Source organism: Manis javanica, chromosome 14 (assembly GCF_040802235.1).
Source record: "Manis javanica isolate MJ-LG chromosome 14, MJ_LKY, whole genome shotgun sequence".
In the NCBI taxonomy this organism is placed as follows: Eukaryota; Metazoa; Chordata; class Mammalia; order Pholidota; family Manidae; genus Manis; species Manis javanica.
The window spans coordinates 32,475,533-32,493,369 of NC_133169.1; the positions used below are offsets into that span (position 1 = coordinate 32,475,533).

The 17,837-nt window shown below is 39.2% G+C and overlaps 1 protein-coding gene across 1 annotated transcript in view; it reads left to right on the top strand.

Annotated features, from left to right (window-relative positions):
* Positions 1-13,839, top strand: part of LOC140846149 (1-phosphatidylinositol 4,5-bisphosphate phosphodiesterase eta-1-like) — an 87,423-nt gene extending 73,584 nt beyond the window's left edge. The window contains exons 2-4 of the mRNA XM_073221638.1: positions 7,824-7,957; positions 11,441-11,612; positions 13,765-13,839. Coding sequence (XP_073077739.1) covers positions 7,824-7,957; positions 11,441-11,525 — 219 coding nt within the window. The 3' untranslated portion in view covers positions 11,526-11,612; positions 13,765-13,839. The remainder of the gene's footprint in view (positions 1-7,823; positions 7,958-11,440; positions 11,613-13,764) is intronic.
* Positions 13,840-17,837: the final 3,998 nt, after the last annotated feature.

A 17,837-nucleotide genomic window follows, 5' to 3' on the forward strand; every position in this document is an offset into this window, starting at 1 on the left:
TTTCTGGGTTCTGGTGCTTTCATACTTGGGGCCTTCCTGGACCCTGGAGGACTGCCCTGCCCGGGTCAGCTAATTCCTAGAAATAGTTGACCCCCCACCCGGGAGGGCAGTTTTCATATACAAACCAGCCCACCCAGAGTCCCCATATGCACTTGGCTCCTTCACCCATCTGTTCCACCAGGTCACTTTTTACCTGCCCTAATCACCCCAAGACCAGGCACCAGGTGACTGGGAATAGCCTCTGAGCCCCAGAGCCTGCTAAAATCACCCCAGCTAGCCAACCCCAAGACTGCTTGCCCTGCCCTGCCTGTTCCTTCATGTGGAAATACAGTAAAAGCTCTTGCCTACCTTCCCCTCCACCGCAAGCCCATCCCTCTGCCTCCAGGTGGACCCAGCCACTTCCCTGTGTGTCCTGCCTGCAGCTCAGTGCCTTCTGGTTCTTAGGAACAGGACACATGAAATGTCTTCCTTATTATGGTCATTTCTGTGTCTTTGTATCTTGCCATACATAACAGGATTTTAAATTGAATCCCAGGGGCACTTGAAACAGTGGGGCTGATGGAGACTTTGATTTTACACTTGAAGTGTTGTGGTACTGGGATATCTGGCTTGAAATGTCGGACAGCAATTGGACATAAGGATTTGGGACTTTAAAGGGAAAAGGTCTCAGCATTTCCTTCCCATTCTGTCTTAACAGGGCTGCTGTGGGCAAGGTGAGATCATGTAGGAGAGAGGACTTTGAAAATTATGAAGTGCTATGTAGATAAAAGGGATTCTTATTTTATCACTTTCCTTTACAGTCTGGGGCCCTGTACTTTTGAAATAGCCATACTTCACTGAGGATAAGTGAAAAGGGTATTTTGCCTTATCCCCTTGTTTGCCAATTTCTGTTCAGACAGAAGCTTTTATAGGAGTTCCACTGGCTGTATGTTGCAGCCACCATACTGCTTTGGGTCTGATTTTTCAAAGAAGTAGCCTGTCCTAACAATGAAAGAGGGGAATATTAGGAAGTGAACATTTTCTGTTGTTCCAATCCAGCAATAGTAATTGAACACGTAAAGAAAGAATAAACTAAACATGATTTAGAATAAAGTCAAGCTTTGAATTTCCTTTCTTATAAATTCTTATCCTTGGTTTCCTCAAAAAAAATGTTCCTTCTATTGCATATTTTTTGGAATCAGTGTTTTTAGACTTTTAGATTCACTTCCAGTGTTTCTCAAATTGGGTATTGAATAGTTATGGGCCCCGGAGACCACAGATAGAAAATGATTAGGGCTCTGACTTTGGAAAGCAGGACCGTGTAACCCCACCCCGCATGTCCCTTGATCTTCCCATAGCTTTGTGTTTGTCTCCTCTTGTGTTACTAGGTGTTACCTCTGTGATTAGGCCTGTTAACATCATTATTGATTTTTTCATTGCAGTGACTCTGTTTTTTCTTTGAACCGCAAATCAAAAAACGTACTCCAACAATGGAAACCAATGCACTATGTGACCTCAAGTTACTTTTCTGGGCCTTGTAACAATCAGAAACTGGCAGGATCTTCTAGGTACAACATGCTACTGGATGGGCAGGACTGGCTAACAAAAGTAGAAGAAAATAAAAATCCCTTACTTAAATAGATCTTAGTATCTGAATTCCATTTATTTCTTCCTTCTTCATTCATATATTTATTCATTTTTCAATAAGTACTCACCAAACATGTCTTCCTTGACAAGTACTGTTGTATACATGGGGTAATGCAATGGTGAGCAAAACCAGACATTAATACTGTCATCATGGAACTTACATGCTATCAGGCGGCAGGCATGTTGGCAAGTCTAATGAAATGGTAATGCAGAATATAACTAATGGAATGATTTTGAGCACTTCAAGATTAATTCCATGGTAGTTGTATCACAGTGCCAGGCCATTCCGAAGAATGAATGCCAGTAGACACACAGACACTTCATTATCTATTGTTGATAACAAATTACCCCCAAATGAATTTCACAGTTTATTTTTACATTTCACAGTTTCTCTGTCAGGAATTCAGCAATGTCTTGGCTGGGTGGTTCTGGCTTGGGGTGTCTCAAGAGAGTAAAGTCAGATACCAGCTGAGACTGCAGTCTTCTGAAGGTTTGACTGGGGTTAGAGGATTTTTATTCATGTGGCTTTCAAGTTGTTGCTGGTGGGAGGCCTCAGTACCCCTTCATGTGAGTATCTCCACAGGGCTGCTTGAGTGTCTTCATGAATTGATGACTAGCTAACCCCAGAGGGGTATGATCCAAGAAACCAAGTTGGAAGATGCAAGGCCCTTTACGACCTAGCCTCCGAAGTCACACTGTCATATCTAATATACTCTGTGGACTGCCTGATTCATTGTGGGAGGAGGCTATACAAAAAGATAAATACCAGGAGTCAAGGCCATCTTGACTATCTGGCAGGGTGGACTCTCTTGGAGGCTGGCTCCCATAGGTATCATTTCAGGATTAGATGCTGGTATACAAAATATGAATTCTAAATAACAGTATCTTAAAACAAGGTAAGAATTCATTTTCCTACATGAAAAATTCTGAGGATGCTTAGTCCAGAACTATTGTGGCAATTCTGGGACTTTCCAGGTCTCAGGAATCTTTTATCTTTCAGCTGAACCACTGTTAAGACTTTTGTAATTATAAAGCTGTGTTATAGAAGGGAGAAGGATGGTGGTGTAAGAGAGCTTCTTGTTCAAGGAGGCTTTGTGCATGCAAGATGGCTGCTCCAGCCATAAAATCTGCATTGAGATAGCAGGAAGGGTCAAGAACAAAAGGGCACCTGTTAATTGAATCAGCCCCCTTTTAGAAAAACTTTCATAGAAAGCCACTCATGAACTTGTACTTATATCACACTGGCCAGAACTTAGTCACATGACCCCTCATGTGTGCAAAGGAGACTGGGAAATACTTTTACATTAGGCACATGGCCACAATGTGCTTGTAGAAGCAATGAGTGGTATCTGCCAGAGGTGAAAGAGAAAACCAAGTCATCTCATACTCTTTGCTTCTTGTGTAGATTGTTGACTACTACATCCACCCTTGCTGTTAATAACAAATAGAACTTGCAAGTATGTGATTCTGATCACATGGGCCATTATTTTTAGGGAAACACATAACAAAATAAAGCCAAAATGTATATTTCCCTGGATGAAAAGATTTCTATGGTCCCAATGTGTGAGAACCATTTTACCAGGAGAATTTGTTTTCTTTAGTGCACAGAAATTCAAAGACTATACAGTTCCTGTATATGAGTGGTTCTCCAAAGAATTTCCTGTCTTTGTGCAAGTGTTTGACACCTTCCAAAATGAACAGAGAATATGTGTGCATCCTATTCTGTACTTTGTAATTGGGTTAGCTAATTATCATGGTTATGGATTTTTTTTTTTGCTTGTTTCCCAAAGCCTTATCTCTCTGAACCAGAAAATAGGGATGTTTTGGTCTCAGTTCTACAGTGAGTTCTAATTCCCTGCTTATTTAAAAAGCCCAAACATAAATTTATTCTTAAGAGAGTTTTGGGAAAAGGCAAAATTCTCTTACCTAGCAAGGGAGGTAGATTGTTACTTAGAATAAATTGTAAGATTAATCACAAGGGATAAGAGGGTCTTTAGATGAGTGATTCTTAGGCTATATTCCCGTCAAATAAAATTTGGTGAGCTAAACTAAGGTTAGTTAGTTCATATTTGGTAAATACAGGTTCTCTTAACCCTTACTACACAAATTGTAGAAAAATCTAAGTTAAAGGAAGGATATTCTTATGCATTAAAAAAATTTCTTTTGTATCTGTTCCATTTGTGTACAGACAGTTGACAACGGAACAGGTGGCCAGAAATATTAATGGGAAAAGCCCTAATAGCTGATCATACTTGGTTGATTTCTTTGTTGATGTTTTGGCCAATTATCTGCTGCGTAATTATGACTGTTGTGTATGATGGAGTTGTGTGCGTGAGCACTCCTCAGAGCCTGGGTTGTAGAGCACAAAGCATGCTGTGACCTGCTATTGCTCTGCCCCTCATGCCCTGATAGTCTTTCCTGCCTGAGGGTAGGGGGTTCTGTGACCTTTGATTGGGAAGTGCATTGCACCCTCCTGTTGCCACTGGACTGAATGTCACTTTAAAACAGGAAGTCATCCCAGAGTGGAGTCCCTTAGGCTTCTTTTGATGAAAGTGATGGTGCCCTTGCTGGTAAAGATGAAGTTTTATCTCAAAGTTGTAGACAGGTTGTAATGAATATGTTTTAGGAAGTGCAGCCATGTTCTAGAATGTATTGATAGGGAATTATATAACTGATAAGCAAAATAAGTAAATAGTTATGAAATAAGTTAGATAATTTGGGGTGAAAAAATCAGTATATGAATGATACAGCTGCAGACCATAGAATGAAAGGTACACTCAAGCTGCTCAGGGTCATTTTAGTTTCCATGTAAGCCTGGCCTACCAATCAGACACCAAGCATTTACTCTGTGTCTAGCGTGTACTCAGCTGGCTGGAGACTGCCACACACCAAAAACTGACTCTAATGTTTTGTGAAGATATCCACAATCAAAGGTCACTGGGTGTACCAGCTGTGAGAGCTGCAGCTGAAGCAAACAGAAGAATGGCTAATTCCTGGACCACATAGCCACCCACCCCACTTCACAGCTTGCTTTCACTTGTTGTTTCATTTGTTGACGGGAACAAAAACTGAAAGTTGCAGTAGAAAAAATAATGTGATGGTGGAGAGAACATGGAAGAGTCTGCAATCTACCCCAAGAAGCTTTTTCTCCCCTTCATTTTCTTTGTACCGAAGAATGCTGTCATTTTAGATCCAAAGTGACTCCTGAGCCTCGGGAAGTAGTTCAGTGTGGGTGCAGGAATCTCCATCACTTCTTGGTTGTGTGACCTCATGGAAGTTAGTTTATGCCTCAGTGTCCTCTACTGTAAGAAGAGATCGCAGTGCTTGCTTATAGGGTGGGTTTGATTATTCAGTGACTACAGTCATGCCAAGTATTGTGAATAGTACATTGTGAGTGCATGCTAAGTGCTACCTCTTTCAGCAGCTACTTTTTCTTTTTTATTATTGTTAATGCTTTTGCTACTCTTGTGACTGGAAAAAAAGACAGTTGGCCCATTTATATTGACATTCTTCAGCATCTGGTAAATCTTCAAATTAGTGGTTTTATTAAGATTTTTGGCTGATTTAAACAGGATTAATGTCTGGTCTAGTGTTTTAATAACTTCTCTGCCAGAAAAGTAGTGTTTCTGAGGGTTCAGTGTGAATTTTCTATTAGCAGGATTCAGGTGCCCTAAACTTGAGTTTTAATGAGGATCTCCTACCCCAAAATTTTGATCACAATGGATCAGAATATTAGGAACACAAGATCAGGGAATATTTGGGTTTATTGCATATGTGGAAATACAAGCAGTATAACATTTATGACCATTTAAGTGTAAGAACAGATCTATAAAGACAGGTCACAGGAAACACTGAGTCAAGTTCTCAATTTTTAATTAGGAAAAAAAAGTCAGAACCAGTGAAATGATCTGAAAATATGTTTTTTTTTGTGGTTAATTTTTTAGATAGAAAGTTTTAAAAATATATTCCAGGAGACACATGTGCTGTAGGGCTCAAGTAGTTGTAGGCAGTGAAGTTCATTCTTATTGCAGGAACATTATGGTCCCCATTTCAAAATCTAACTTGGGTTCCACCTCTCATTAGCCTGCTTACTATTCAGTTATATTTAAAGGAAGCATAGAAAGCCCCAAATCTTAAGAAATTTAGAAAGATTTTGTGAAATTGGCCAAAGTATCTGCTACCAAGTGTTACTTTATGAATTTATTTGTTGACATTTACTCTGGAGGCTTGGGAAAGGATCTACAACATTCAGGAAGAAATGTTAGCATGCTAAAAGAGCAGGAGAGAGATACTCTTCCTGAGCCATTCTGAAAGTCAGCACTGTTAAATAATGGGAATTCCCCAGTGACTTAATCTTTAGTCTTAATGACTTAATTACATAATCATGGAGATTTTGAACTAACAGTCTAATAATTTACTGTTCTGGGGTGACAAAGCATGAGTTTTCATGTAATGTGTAGAGATCTTACATAAAACATGACCTTTTGAAGAGAAATAGCCCATCTGTTTCAATGATGCCAGCAGGCAGCATTACACGTTAGCAGTGGGTATTTCCCTGGGACCATGGCTGTTGAATGGCCACAAAAGCCTACTCTTTTCATTCTTAACTTCATTCCAACCCATTCTTTACTCTCAGCTGGGGTGGCATTTGTAGACATGATTCTCATTTATGGGTCACTCTCTATTTAGATAAGCAATGTGAAAGGAAACATTTCAATTGATCTTAAATGGAAGAAGCAAAGGAGTGGGTTGTAAGTGGGAAAACTTGCCAAACTAGGAGAACAAAAATGTGTGTAGGAGAAAATAAGGTTGATTGGTCAGACAGGAGCTAGGAAAATAAGTCAGGCAACACCAGTTCCTTTCACAGTTAAACCTGGAATCTCAAAGTCCTAAAACAACTCAGATTTCTTTCTTGCTTAAATAAAATCCAAAATAGGTGTTCCTAATGGATGAGTCTTTCAAGCAGTGATTGAGAGGTCCAGGCTCCTCTATCTTGTGGCCATGCCACCTTCAGTATATGCCTTTTAAAGTCACAGAAAAGGAGAGAGTATGGGTGACTGTGTAGGACAGGTTTTTATACACCAGACCTAGAAGTAATCCACATCATTTTTGCATACATGCAGTGGCCACATCCTATGGCAAGGGGAGGCTGGGCAATGTTGTCCAGATGTGTGCTGAGGCAAAAGAGAGTACAGGCTTAGTGAACAGTAGCCGGTCTCTAGCACAAGCAAAGGAGACCTTGGGTTACACAGGCAGGAGCTACTGTAGGATATTCATTAATAAATTTAGCACATAGCTGTTTACTACATACTGTGTATGTGTTGGATGCTGGTTATGCACAGAGTAGGCTTTTGAGCAAAGGAACAACATCGTGAAAATGGTGTTTTGAGAAATTAGTCTAAGTGGCAGAGCGTAAAACAGGGAAGGCAAACTTAAGTGAGGGAGGACGTCGAGGAAGCTGTTTTCTCTGGCGGAAAGCCAATGAGGGTGTCTGTACACAGAGTGATATTAGTATCTTCAATAATAAGAATAGTGACTCTGTCAGGTGGTATTGTGAGCAGTTTTATGTATATTTTATGTGTACAACACTCAAAATTATGATGCAAGTGCTACCATTATTTCCCTTTTATAGATGGGGAAAGCAGGGCTTTTAAAATTTGCCCGTATTCACATAAATGTTGGCAGGGCCTCAGGATTTGAACCTAGAAAGGCAATTTTATTTTATAACTATTGTGGAATTAATAAAATGGAAATAAATCTAATGGAAACATAATAAGTTTAAGTGAACAGTAATGAAAGACCCTGTTATTGAGTTGAGCAGGCCACTGTGAAACACTAAAAGGCCTTAGTAAACTGAAGAACTGAAATTAGATAAACAATACATTAAGAAATGTCTCTATTCTTGGGTACACTTAATTGGATTTAGATCTGTTTTAATGATAGTTCTCCATAAGTGCTAGGCTACTTATGAATATGAAATCTTTGTTAACTGTAAATGCTCATAAACCAATCATTTATGATCTTTATTCCCTTATTGTGATAAGTATGCCAGAACACACATTTCTCTTTGTCATCTTTGTCATGATCATAATACATATAATCTCAAATAATAAACAAAGTATTTGTCTGATATTTCCAGAAGTATTAGTGAACACCAGAAGGTTTGGGTTGTTGATGTGAAGTTCTGTTTTTGGCAGTTGACTGCTGGGATGGCCCAGATGGAGAGCCAGTGGTACACCATGGCTATACGCTCACTTCAGAAATTCTCTTCAGAAATGTTGTGGAATATGTTGATGTGGACCATCAACAAGCATGCCTTTGTGAAGAATGAGTAAGTATAGCAACATCCGGGAGCGAAGCCAGCACACAGAGCAACAGCTGGTGTGACATGGCTACAGAACCAGCCATTTATCCTTGGAGTCTGCATCGCCCTTTCTGCTATCCTAGTTCTTTCCTTCCTTTCCAACAAAACACTGTGAGAAAATAATATGAGCTCCATGTTTGTACCTTCCCATGATCCATTTATTCCTTACCCTATTCCCTCTTAAGATGTTGCTTCCTCAAAGCATGTTCTTGCAACGAGTGGCCTTAAAATTTCCAACCCGGGCATATACAGTGTGTACATGAAGTCTGGAAATACAGGTCACTATATATAATAGTTTATTGCTATTGTATTACAATACAGTAAAATAATATGTAGGTTTCCAGAATTGCTGGATGTCATGTATATATTGAAATGTCTAGTGACCTTGTGCTACATGACCTCTCCTTGGCATTTGATAATGATGACTATTTTCTCCTCAATACTTTTTTTGGGAGGGAATTTTATTAGAACTTTTTCTCCTCTATTGCTATTATTGCTTCTCACCTTTTCTGACCTCTGGTCTTCTATACCATTTTCTTACTCCTGTAGTAGTCACTATTTTCTAAGTTATTGCTCTTGGTCTACTTCTTGGTTATTTGTCTAATTATGTGTCCAGAACTAAGTTTCAGAGCTATACAGAAAAATTCTCAGTAGAAATGCATCTGAATATCTCAGAGGTACTTCAAAATCAACAAATGTCATCATTTATTTAGGTATTTATTCATGCCCACTGTAAGCCAGGCATGCTGTAATAGGTGCCAGGAGCCACAGCACTGAACAAAAGGTGTGGCTCCTACCATCCTGGGACTTACATCCCAGACTGAGCTCAGCACCTCATCCTGCCAAACTTCTTCTTGATCTGTCTCCTCTTAGTTAAGGGTAGCACTGTCTACCAGGGGCTTCAGCCTGAAACTGGAAGTCTTTATGGATTCAGCCAGTTCTAGTCAATTCTACTTCTTCAATTGTCTTTTGTCTCCACTGCCTTCTCTTCATTTTCATTTCCCATTTGTTCGTCTTCCACAATGGTACATTTTTTTTCTGTCTGTAAATATAAGTACAGTGTAATTCTTGTCTTAAAGTCCTTCAAAAGCTCCCTGTAGTATATAGTTGTGTCTTCCATGCCGGTCAAGGCCTGGTCCCTCCTTCTCTTCCATGCTGTCTTCAGCCACTGCTCCTCAGAGACTTAGGCTTCTCCTTTCATTGGATGTCTTCTGGATTCCCCAGTGATTCCAGTTCCTTCATCACCTCCTGCCCTCACATATGAAGTTCTCTCTGGCTGCAACACCCTTCCCCACTACTCCACCCATCTGATTCTTGCTCATCCTGTAAGACTGCTTAAGGACTGTTGGCAAATGTACTGACACTCCAAGCTGATGTAAATTCTCCTTTTCTCTGTTCTTAGCACCCTTAGCATATTTCTATCAAATCATACAGCACCCTCTCACAACTTGTTGGTTACTTGCCTTCTTTTAAGTCTTTAAAACCACGAACTCATTGAAAATATGGGGTTATGTGTTATTCATTCTTTATTGTCTAGCAAGTGCCTGAAATCTCCAAGAAAGGTGTTTTGAACTAAAAGAAGCAAATTTAAATTGCAATTGCATAAATAAATTATATAGAATTTAGTAGCCTTTAAAAATTCTAATATTTGGTCTTCTAATTAATCATGAGGTTAACATACTGTTCTTAGCACGAGACTCTTGCTGCATGGCACGTTTAGTTTGTAGTGTCTTCTGTGTGGAAGAATCTCAGGTGCTAAATTCTGATGGGTCTTTTCTACCCTGATCGATTGCTACTAGTCTTAGCCAAGATTTTGCCTTTGTTTTCCAATATGCAAAGTGGGGTGTTGAGAAGACCTGCTACGTATATACCTTAAAAGATTCTCTGGTGACTCAACAATGCTTATTTCAAATTTGGAAATCCTTAGGAGGAAAGCACTTCAAATTAAAACAGTACACTTGTTTAGCACATTTCTAAAGTTCAGTCTTTTTCCTTTCTTCCTTAAGTTTTAGTTGCATCTTAGCAGCAGGGTTTCTCAACCTTAACACTGTTGACATTTTGGACCAGGTAATTCCTTGTGGGGAACTATCTTGCACATTGTCAGATGGATGAACAACATTCTTGACTTCTACAACTTCTACCCACTAACTGTCAGTAGCAGTCCCTCATACTGTGCCCACCAAAAAATGTGTCTTCAGACATTGACAAGTGTCCTTTGGGAGGGGTCCTGCACCATCTCCCTGCCTGCCCCCCCACCGCTGTTGAGAAGCACTGCTTTATACTAAGCATCATTAGGCACTAATAAGCTTTTTATAAACAGATTGACAATTTAAAAAATAATTGCTCGAGCTCCCTGATGTGATTGCATAGACAACTAGGGTTGCTAGTTTGTTATTTTTCTCTCTAATACCCTGGGGTGAAATATGTGAGGACACAAGAGAAAACAGATTATAGGCAGATTACCCAAACACCTTCAGTCACAAGGGCTCATCTTTTATATTACCTTTGGCATCAGCTTTTACCAATGAGGGTAGAATATAATTTCAGGAGGTCACAGTCCATATTTTGGAGCTTGGGTGTGTCATATAAGCCCAGAGGTAAAATTTTTTCTCCACACAAATACATCAGGCAATTTAAATGTTGGTATGTATACTCTAGAAAAAGTATGTTGCCTATTATTGCAGAAGATATGTGATGATGTAACAGAGAAAAAATAAAAATAAACCTCAATTAAGCAGTGAAACAAGGTCATCAGCCCTGTCTCCCTCTCTGCCTCCCCACCAACTGCTTGGGCTGTCTGACAATCCCTCTGCTGGGGCCTCCCAGTCTGTGCAGGAGCCTGATGGCTGCAGAGAATGAATGATCACCTTTTTTCCTTTCCTTTCTGAAGGTGAAGACTAGTATATGATTCTATACAAATGATTTTGACATGCCTGACATAGAATGCTTATAAAACACAAAATTTCATTATGGTATTTTATTCTCAACAGTAATTTTCAATTGGGTATTGATTATATGTTTTTAGATTAAATATCTATATTTAATGACATTCAGTAGTCTCTCAGATGTTTCTAGACTTTAGAAAAAAGAACATAAAATTTCATTTATCTGCATGTTCTTTCTTTAGGCTGATCTCAAATTTTTTTCTGTTTTTTCTTTTTAAGGGACTTAATGTATGTACTATTTTTCTGTGTGATACAAAATATTAGACTAAGTTATCCCATGTGAATGGGTATTTTGTTCAGACATTATGCCTGGCAAAGTACACTTGGTCAGAGGGTTTTAAAAAAAATACATCTAATTTACCTCATTTTGGAAGCATTTTAATCAACACCCCTCTCACAAATACCGTCACCAGGATTGTAATAATATAGTGAATACACCATGGTTTCTAAAAATGCCTTTGGGTTGCCTGTCCCCGCTGCCTGTAGACTGTTGCTGTCCTCACAGGTTCCTGGTCATTCTGTCTATCGTTAATTACTGCAACATCCAGCAGCAAAGGAAGATAGCGCAGTACCTGAAAGGAATATTTTGAGACAAGCTGGACATGTCATCTGCAGACACAGGAGAGACCAAGCAGCTGCCAAGCCCTCAAAGTTTGAAAGGCAAAATCCTAGTGAAGGTAAAAACTGCAAGGAACAGTAAGAGGCAGAATGACCAGTTAAACCCTCTCTCCCTTAAGGACTAAAACCTGTTTTATCAAAAGAACAATAATTAGAGTCAGTACATAAAGGGTTGTGTCTGCACCTGGTTCCAATTTATTTATAGTGATACCTTCAGAAAATGCTTGCTATTGACTGACTGTGTACCCTGGGATTTGTTTTGATGAAGCAAGAACATCAATACTGTTAGCCAAGTGTTTAATAGTTTAGTCTGCAATAGTTCACAATGGAGAGAAATGCATGTATAGGAGTGTGGGATACAAGGGAGAAGAAAGCTCCTTGTGTCCATATCTGAAAACATTTCTTTCAGATTCTTCTCTCCCATTTCAAGCTCCAATAACTGTCAAAAAGAAAGCCTTCACAGTTGGTCCATCTTGGTTATGTCAGTGAGAGCTCTCTTCAAAGAGGAGCACAGGCCCAGACAGTGCCCACAGGACTTGTGTGTCTGCAAAGGAGCAGTAGGTGAATAGAATGATATTTTATAAAAAGATCTCCTGAGGGAGGAAACTTACTACCTGCAGAGAATATTTTTAATGCAATGAATAACCAGAAAGTAATGTGAGATTTCAGATCACTGACTTTGTGGTTCTACTTAATTCAAGTTAATTTTATGTGTTTGGACTAAAACCACCTTGGAGATTTGTATTGTTTTGAGACTAAAAACCTAAGGAATAGCAGTAGGGCATTAATATTCAAACTGGGTTATATTTTACTTAAAAGTGGTGTGTACAAAAAAACCAAATATCACATAGGAGGCAAAGGAAAGTCAAGGAAATGGTTGATGAAAAATTATTGCTCATTTCATAACAATACTTTAAATGGGGTCTTTAAGGCAGGGCAGCAAATCAGAAAAATGTGAAGTATTCATTTTTGGAATTGGTGAAAACTTATTTTCCTGTCAGTCAAATGATAATTATAGACTGAATCCATCAACGAGGCATTGTGGGGCATTTGTATGTAGGAAAGCATTTTGAATAAAAGCTCCAAATAATGCAAGAGATAACATTAAGGCCAATTTTTCTGAATTCTTGCTAAAGTACTCTTTGGGTGAAAACTGATTCCTGGATTAGAAAGCTAAATGTCATCTTTATAGCCCTACAACTGTTTCCGTATTTCCTGAATAGTCCTTAGCCAGCAGTCAGAAGGTTAGATACAGAGTAAGTCCATTTGGTTGAAATCTTTCCCTTTTTCCTGGTGGAACTTCAGGTAGGTATTTGATGGGAACTGAGTCCCTTCTACATAACTGGACTTTGGGTCATTTGGCAACAGATGTCCTGGGGCTGATGGGCACCAGGATGTATTGGAGCCACAATATCTGAGGCTATCATTGGAAGGAGTGGTAGCTGTCTGGACTGTGCGTGTTTCAAGGGACTTTTTGCTTGACCCCATTTGCAAGTAGTAACTTCTCTAGACTTTGAGATTTCCTAGATCCATGGACCAGCCCACATCCATTTGCAGAAAATACAAGAGAACTAATTTTGCTCTGTTCCTTAGCATCAGAGCAATCTCTGATCCAAAGAGCAACATTTGTTTTACTACATACCACTTTCAAAATAGACAAATTATTTATAATTATAATTATAATATACTTTTTTCCAAACACACATTGCTATATATTTATACATATACATATGTGTGTATACACATGTATTTGTGTGTCCTTAAAAGTAAACAGAAAGTTGCCTTTAAACAAAAATAATAAGCTTAGAATTTTCCATAGACCTTTATTGCTGAAAGAAACATTAATTATCTGGTCCAAGCTTCCAACTTCTTACAGATGTGAATCACAGAGTTTTTACCACTCTCCTGGGGCCATGCAGCTTGGAGGTGAGAGGTAACTATAGTTCTAGGTAACTTGCAATGTTTCCATGTACTATGAAGCAATTATTCTAATTCTTGAGTCTAACTCCCACATGAAATGGTATATAGGTCAGAAAGGGATGCCTTGAAGATACCTGAACATTCTTTGTTTGTATCTACACTGGACCACAGCTAAGTTCCTTAAGTCCCATTAACTTTTCCCGAAATGTATCTTATAATTTTCCTTAGGAGTAACACTACTGATAAGGGGCTTTAAGAAACAATGTTCTGTTGTATTGCTTTTCTTCCTAGATGCCTGGATAAAGTATCTTTTGAGAATCAGGAATGTGGAGAAGATACGGCCCTCATGATTTTTAATTCAATTTTTTTTTTTTTTTTTTTGAGAGGGCATCTCTCATATTTATTGATCAAATGGTTGTTAACAACAATAAAATTCAGTATAGGGGGGTCAATGCTCAATGTACAATCATTAATCCATCTCAAGCCTAATTCTCGTCAGTCTCCAATCTTCTGAAGCATAACGAACAAGTTCTTACATGGTGAACGAATTCTTATATAGTGAATAAATTCTTACATGGTGAACAGTACAAGGGCATTCATCACAGAAACTTTCGGTTTTGATCATGCAATATGACCTATAAACCATCAGGTCAAATATGAATATTCATTTGATTTTTGTACTTGATTTATATGTTGATCCCACATTTCTCCTATTATTATTATTATTTTTCTTTTTAATAAAATGCTGAAGTGGTAGGTAGATGCAAGATAAAGGTAGAAAACATAGTTTAGTGCTGTAAGAAGGCAAATATAGATGATCAGATGATCAGGTGTGTGCCTATGGACTAAGTATTAATCCAGGCTAGACAAGGGCAGCAAGACATCCACGGATGCAGAAGATTTCTCTCAAAGCAGGGGGGGTGAGGTTCTGAGCCTCACCTCTGTTGATCCCCAAATTCTCACCTGATGGCCCCCCTGCGACTGTGCCTGTATTAGGTTGTTCCTCCCTTGAGGAATCTTACCCGTCTCTGGCTAACCAGTCATCTTCCGGGGCCATACAGGGAAATGTAAAGTTGGTAAGTGAGAGAGAAGCCATATTGTTTGCAAAGGTTAGCTTTTTACTTCTTTGCAGATTTATGCCCTGTGGCTTCTATGCCCAGCACTTGTCTCGAGGTATCTTTACCACCTGGAGGAATTATGATACTCGGTAAATTCGATATGAGGCACGAATTCTATTTAAGGTTTGTAATTAGGAAGGAAGAAGAAAAGCTATAGATGTAGCATATGAAGGAAACTTGGGAGGATTGATTATTTCTTTGACATATCTTCTTGTATAGTACCTTAAGTATGTATAGGTTTTAAACTACTAACTAATTTGCACACACATATTAACATAATAGGAATACGGTGACATAAACAAAGCAAATCTATAATTACCAGCCATCTCCAGTGAAGCCAAGAAAACCATTTAGGCACCCTAGGCATTTGTGAAAATTTATCTATGATATGATGGATATTGTCCAACTGTACTTGAACCATCAGACAAATTAAAGCAGCCCATTTCTGGGATCTGTTCACATCCCATATGTTCTTTTAACCATAGATAGTCTATAGTCATGAGATTTTGGGGTGCTACAACTTGCACCCCTCCCAACTCCTGGTTGAGTTCCAACAGTACAGATCCAGTCAAATTCGTTGTCTCACTGTATGCACATGCCAGCCTAGACATCTCCCTCCTCCTTCTTATGGCAAGTCCAGGAGACGGTGGGCTGGATGCAGCCACAACCGCAGCATCGTCCGGATCCCTGTGGAGGCTTTTTGATGATCATCCCCCGGCACGAGTCCTCCAGAGAGTGCTGATGCCGGAAGCTCCTCCTCATATCGTATCTTAGTTCACTTTCTGGGTATCCAAGCTAGGCCTTGATCTTCTGTGTAGAAACAAACAGACCCTTTGCCCACACTTTGACATGCCCTCTATACCACTGTGCAGAACTCATTGGAGGTCAGCACACAGTAACTGCTTTTTTTTTTTTTTTTTAATTAAGAGAAAGGAATATTATCAGAAAAGAGTACCTCCATAGCTGATCATCTGACACCCTTTAAGTGATCAACATTAAGGATATTTAAAGCATGCGTTGATCTTTGATTTACCGATAGTTTTATCCTGTTAAGGAGTAATCCCCCTTTTCTTTCTTTCTTTCTTTTTTTTTTTAAATTTTTAATCTACACTTACCTGAAGAATACTATGTTTACTATGCTCTCCCCTATATCAGGTCCCCCCTAACAACCACATTACGGTTACTGTCCATCAGCTTAGCAAAATGTGGTAGAGTCACTACTTGTCCTCTCTGTGTTGTGCAGCCCACCCTCCCCTTTCTCCCTCCCCCCCATGCATGCTAATCTTAATACCCCCCTTCTTCTTCCCCCCCCTTATCCCTCCCTGCCCACCCATCCTCCCCAGTTCCTTTCCCTTTGGTACCTGTTAGTCCATTTTTGGGTTCTGTAATTCTGCTGCTGTTTTGTTCCTTCAGTTTTTCCTTTGTTCCTATACTCCTCAGATGAGTGAAATCATTTGGTATTTCTCTTTCTCCGCTTGGCTTATTTCACTGAGCATAATACTCTCCAGCTCCATCCATGTTGCTGCAAATGGTTGGATTTTTCCACTTCTTATGGCTGAGTAGTATTCCATTGTGTATATGTACCACATCTTCTTTATCCATTCATCTACAGATGGACATTTAGGTTGCTTCCAATTCTTGGCTATTGTAAATAGTGCTGCGATAAACATAGGAGTGCATCTGTCTTTCTCAAACTTGATTGCTGCGTTCTTAGGGTAAATTCCTAGGAGTGGAATTCCTGGGTCAAATGGTAGGTCTGTTTTGAGCATTTTGATGCACCTCCATACTGCTTTCCACAATGGTTGAACTAATTTACATTCCCACCAGCAGTGTAGGAGGGTTCCCCTTTCTCCACAGCCTCGCCAACATTTGTTGTTGTTTGTCTTTTGGATGGCAGCTATCCTTACTGGTGTGAGGTGATACCTCATTGTAGTTTTAATTTGCATTTCTCTGATAATTAGCGATGTGGAGCATCTTTTCATGTGTCTCTTGGCCATCTGTATTTCTTTTTTGGAGAACTGTCTGTTCAGTTCCTCTGCCCATTTTTTAATTGGGTTATTTGTTTTTTGTTTGTTGAGGCGTGTGAGCTCTTTATATATTCTGGACGTCAAGCCTTTATCAGATCTGTCATTTTCAAATATATTCTCCCATACTGTAGGGTTCCTTTTTGTTCTATTGATGGTGTCTTTCGCTGTACAGAAGCTTTTCAGCTTAATGTAGTCCCACTTGCTCATTTTTGCTGTTGTTTTCCTTGCCCGGGGAGATATGTTCAAGAAGAGATCACTCATGTTTACATCTAAGAGGTTTTTGCCTATGTTTTTTTCCAAGAGTTTAATGGTTTCGTGACTTACATTCAGGTCTTTGATCCATTTTGAGTTTACCTTTGTATATGGGGTTAGACAATGGTCCAGTTTCATTCTCCTACATGTAGCTGTCCAGTTTTGCCAGCACCATCTGTTGAAGAGACTGTCATTTTGCCATTGTATGTCCATGGCTCCTTTATCAAATATTAATTGACCATATATGTTTGGGTTAATTTCTGGGGTTTCTAATCTGTTCCACTGGTCTGTGGCTCTGTTCTTGTGCCAGTACCAAATTGTCTTGATTACTATGGCTTTGTAGTAGAGCTTGAAGTTGGGGAGTGAGATCCCCCCTACTTTATTCTTCTTTTTCAGGATTGCTTTGGCTATTCGGGGTCTTTGGTGTTTCCATATGAATTTTTGAATTATTTGTTCCAATTCATTGAAGAATGTTGCTGGTAATTTGAGAGGGATTGCATCAAATTTGTATATTGTTTTTGGCAGGATGGCCATTTTGACGATATTAATTCTTCCTAGCCATGAGCATGGGATGAGTTTCCATTTATTAGTGTCCCCTTTAATTTCTCTTAAGAGTGACTTGTAGTTTTCAGAGTATAAGTCTTTCACTTCCTTGGTTAGGTTTATTCCTAGGTATTTTATTCTTTTTGATGCAATGGTGAATGGAATTGTTTTCCTGATTTCTCTTTCTATTGATTCGTTGTTAGTGTATAGGAAAGCTACAGATTTCTGTGTGTTGATTTTGTATCCTGCAACTTTGCTGTATTCCGATATCAGTTCTAGTAGTTTTGGAGTGGAGTCTTTAGGGTTTTTTATGTACAGTATCATATCATCTGCAAATAGTGACAGTTTAACTTCTTCTTTACCAATCTGGATTCCTTGTATTTCTTTGTTTTGTCTGATTGCCGTGGCTAGGACCTCCAGTACT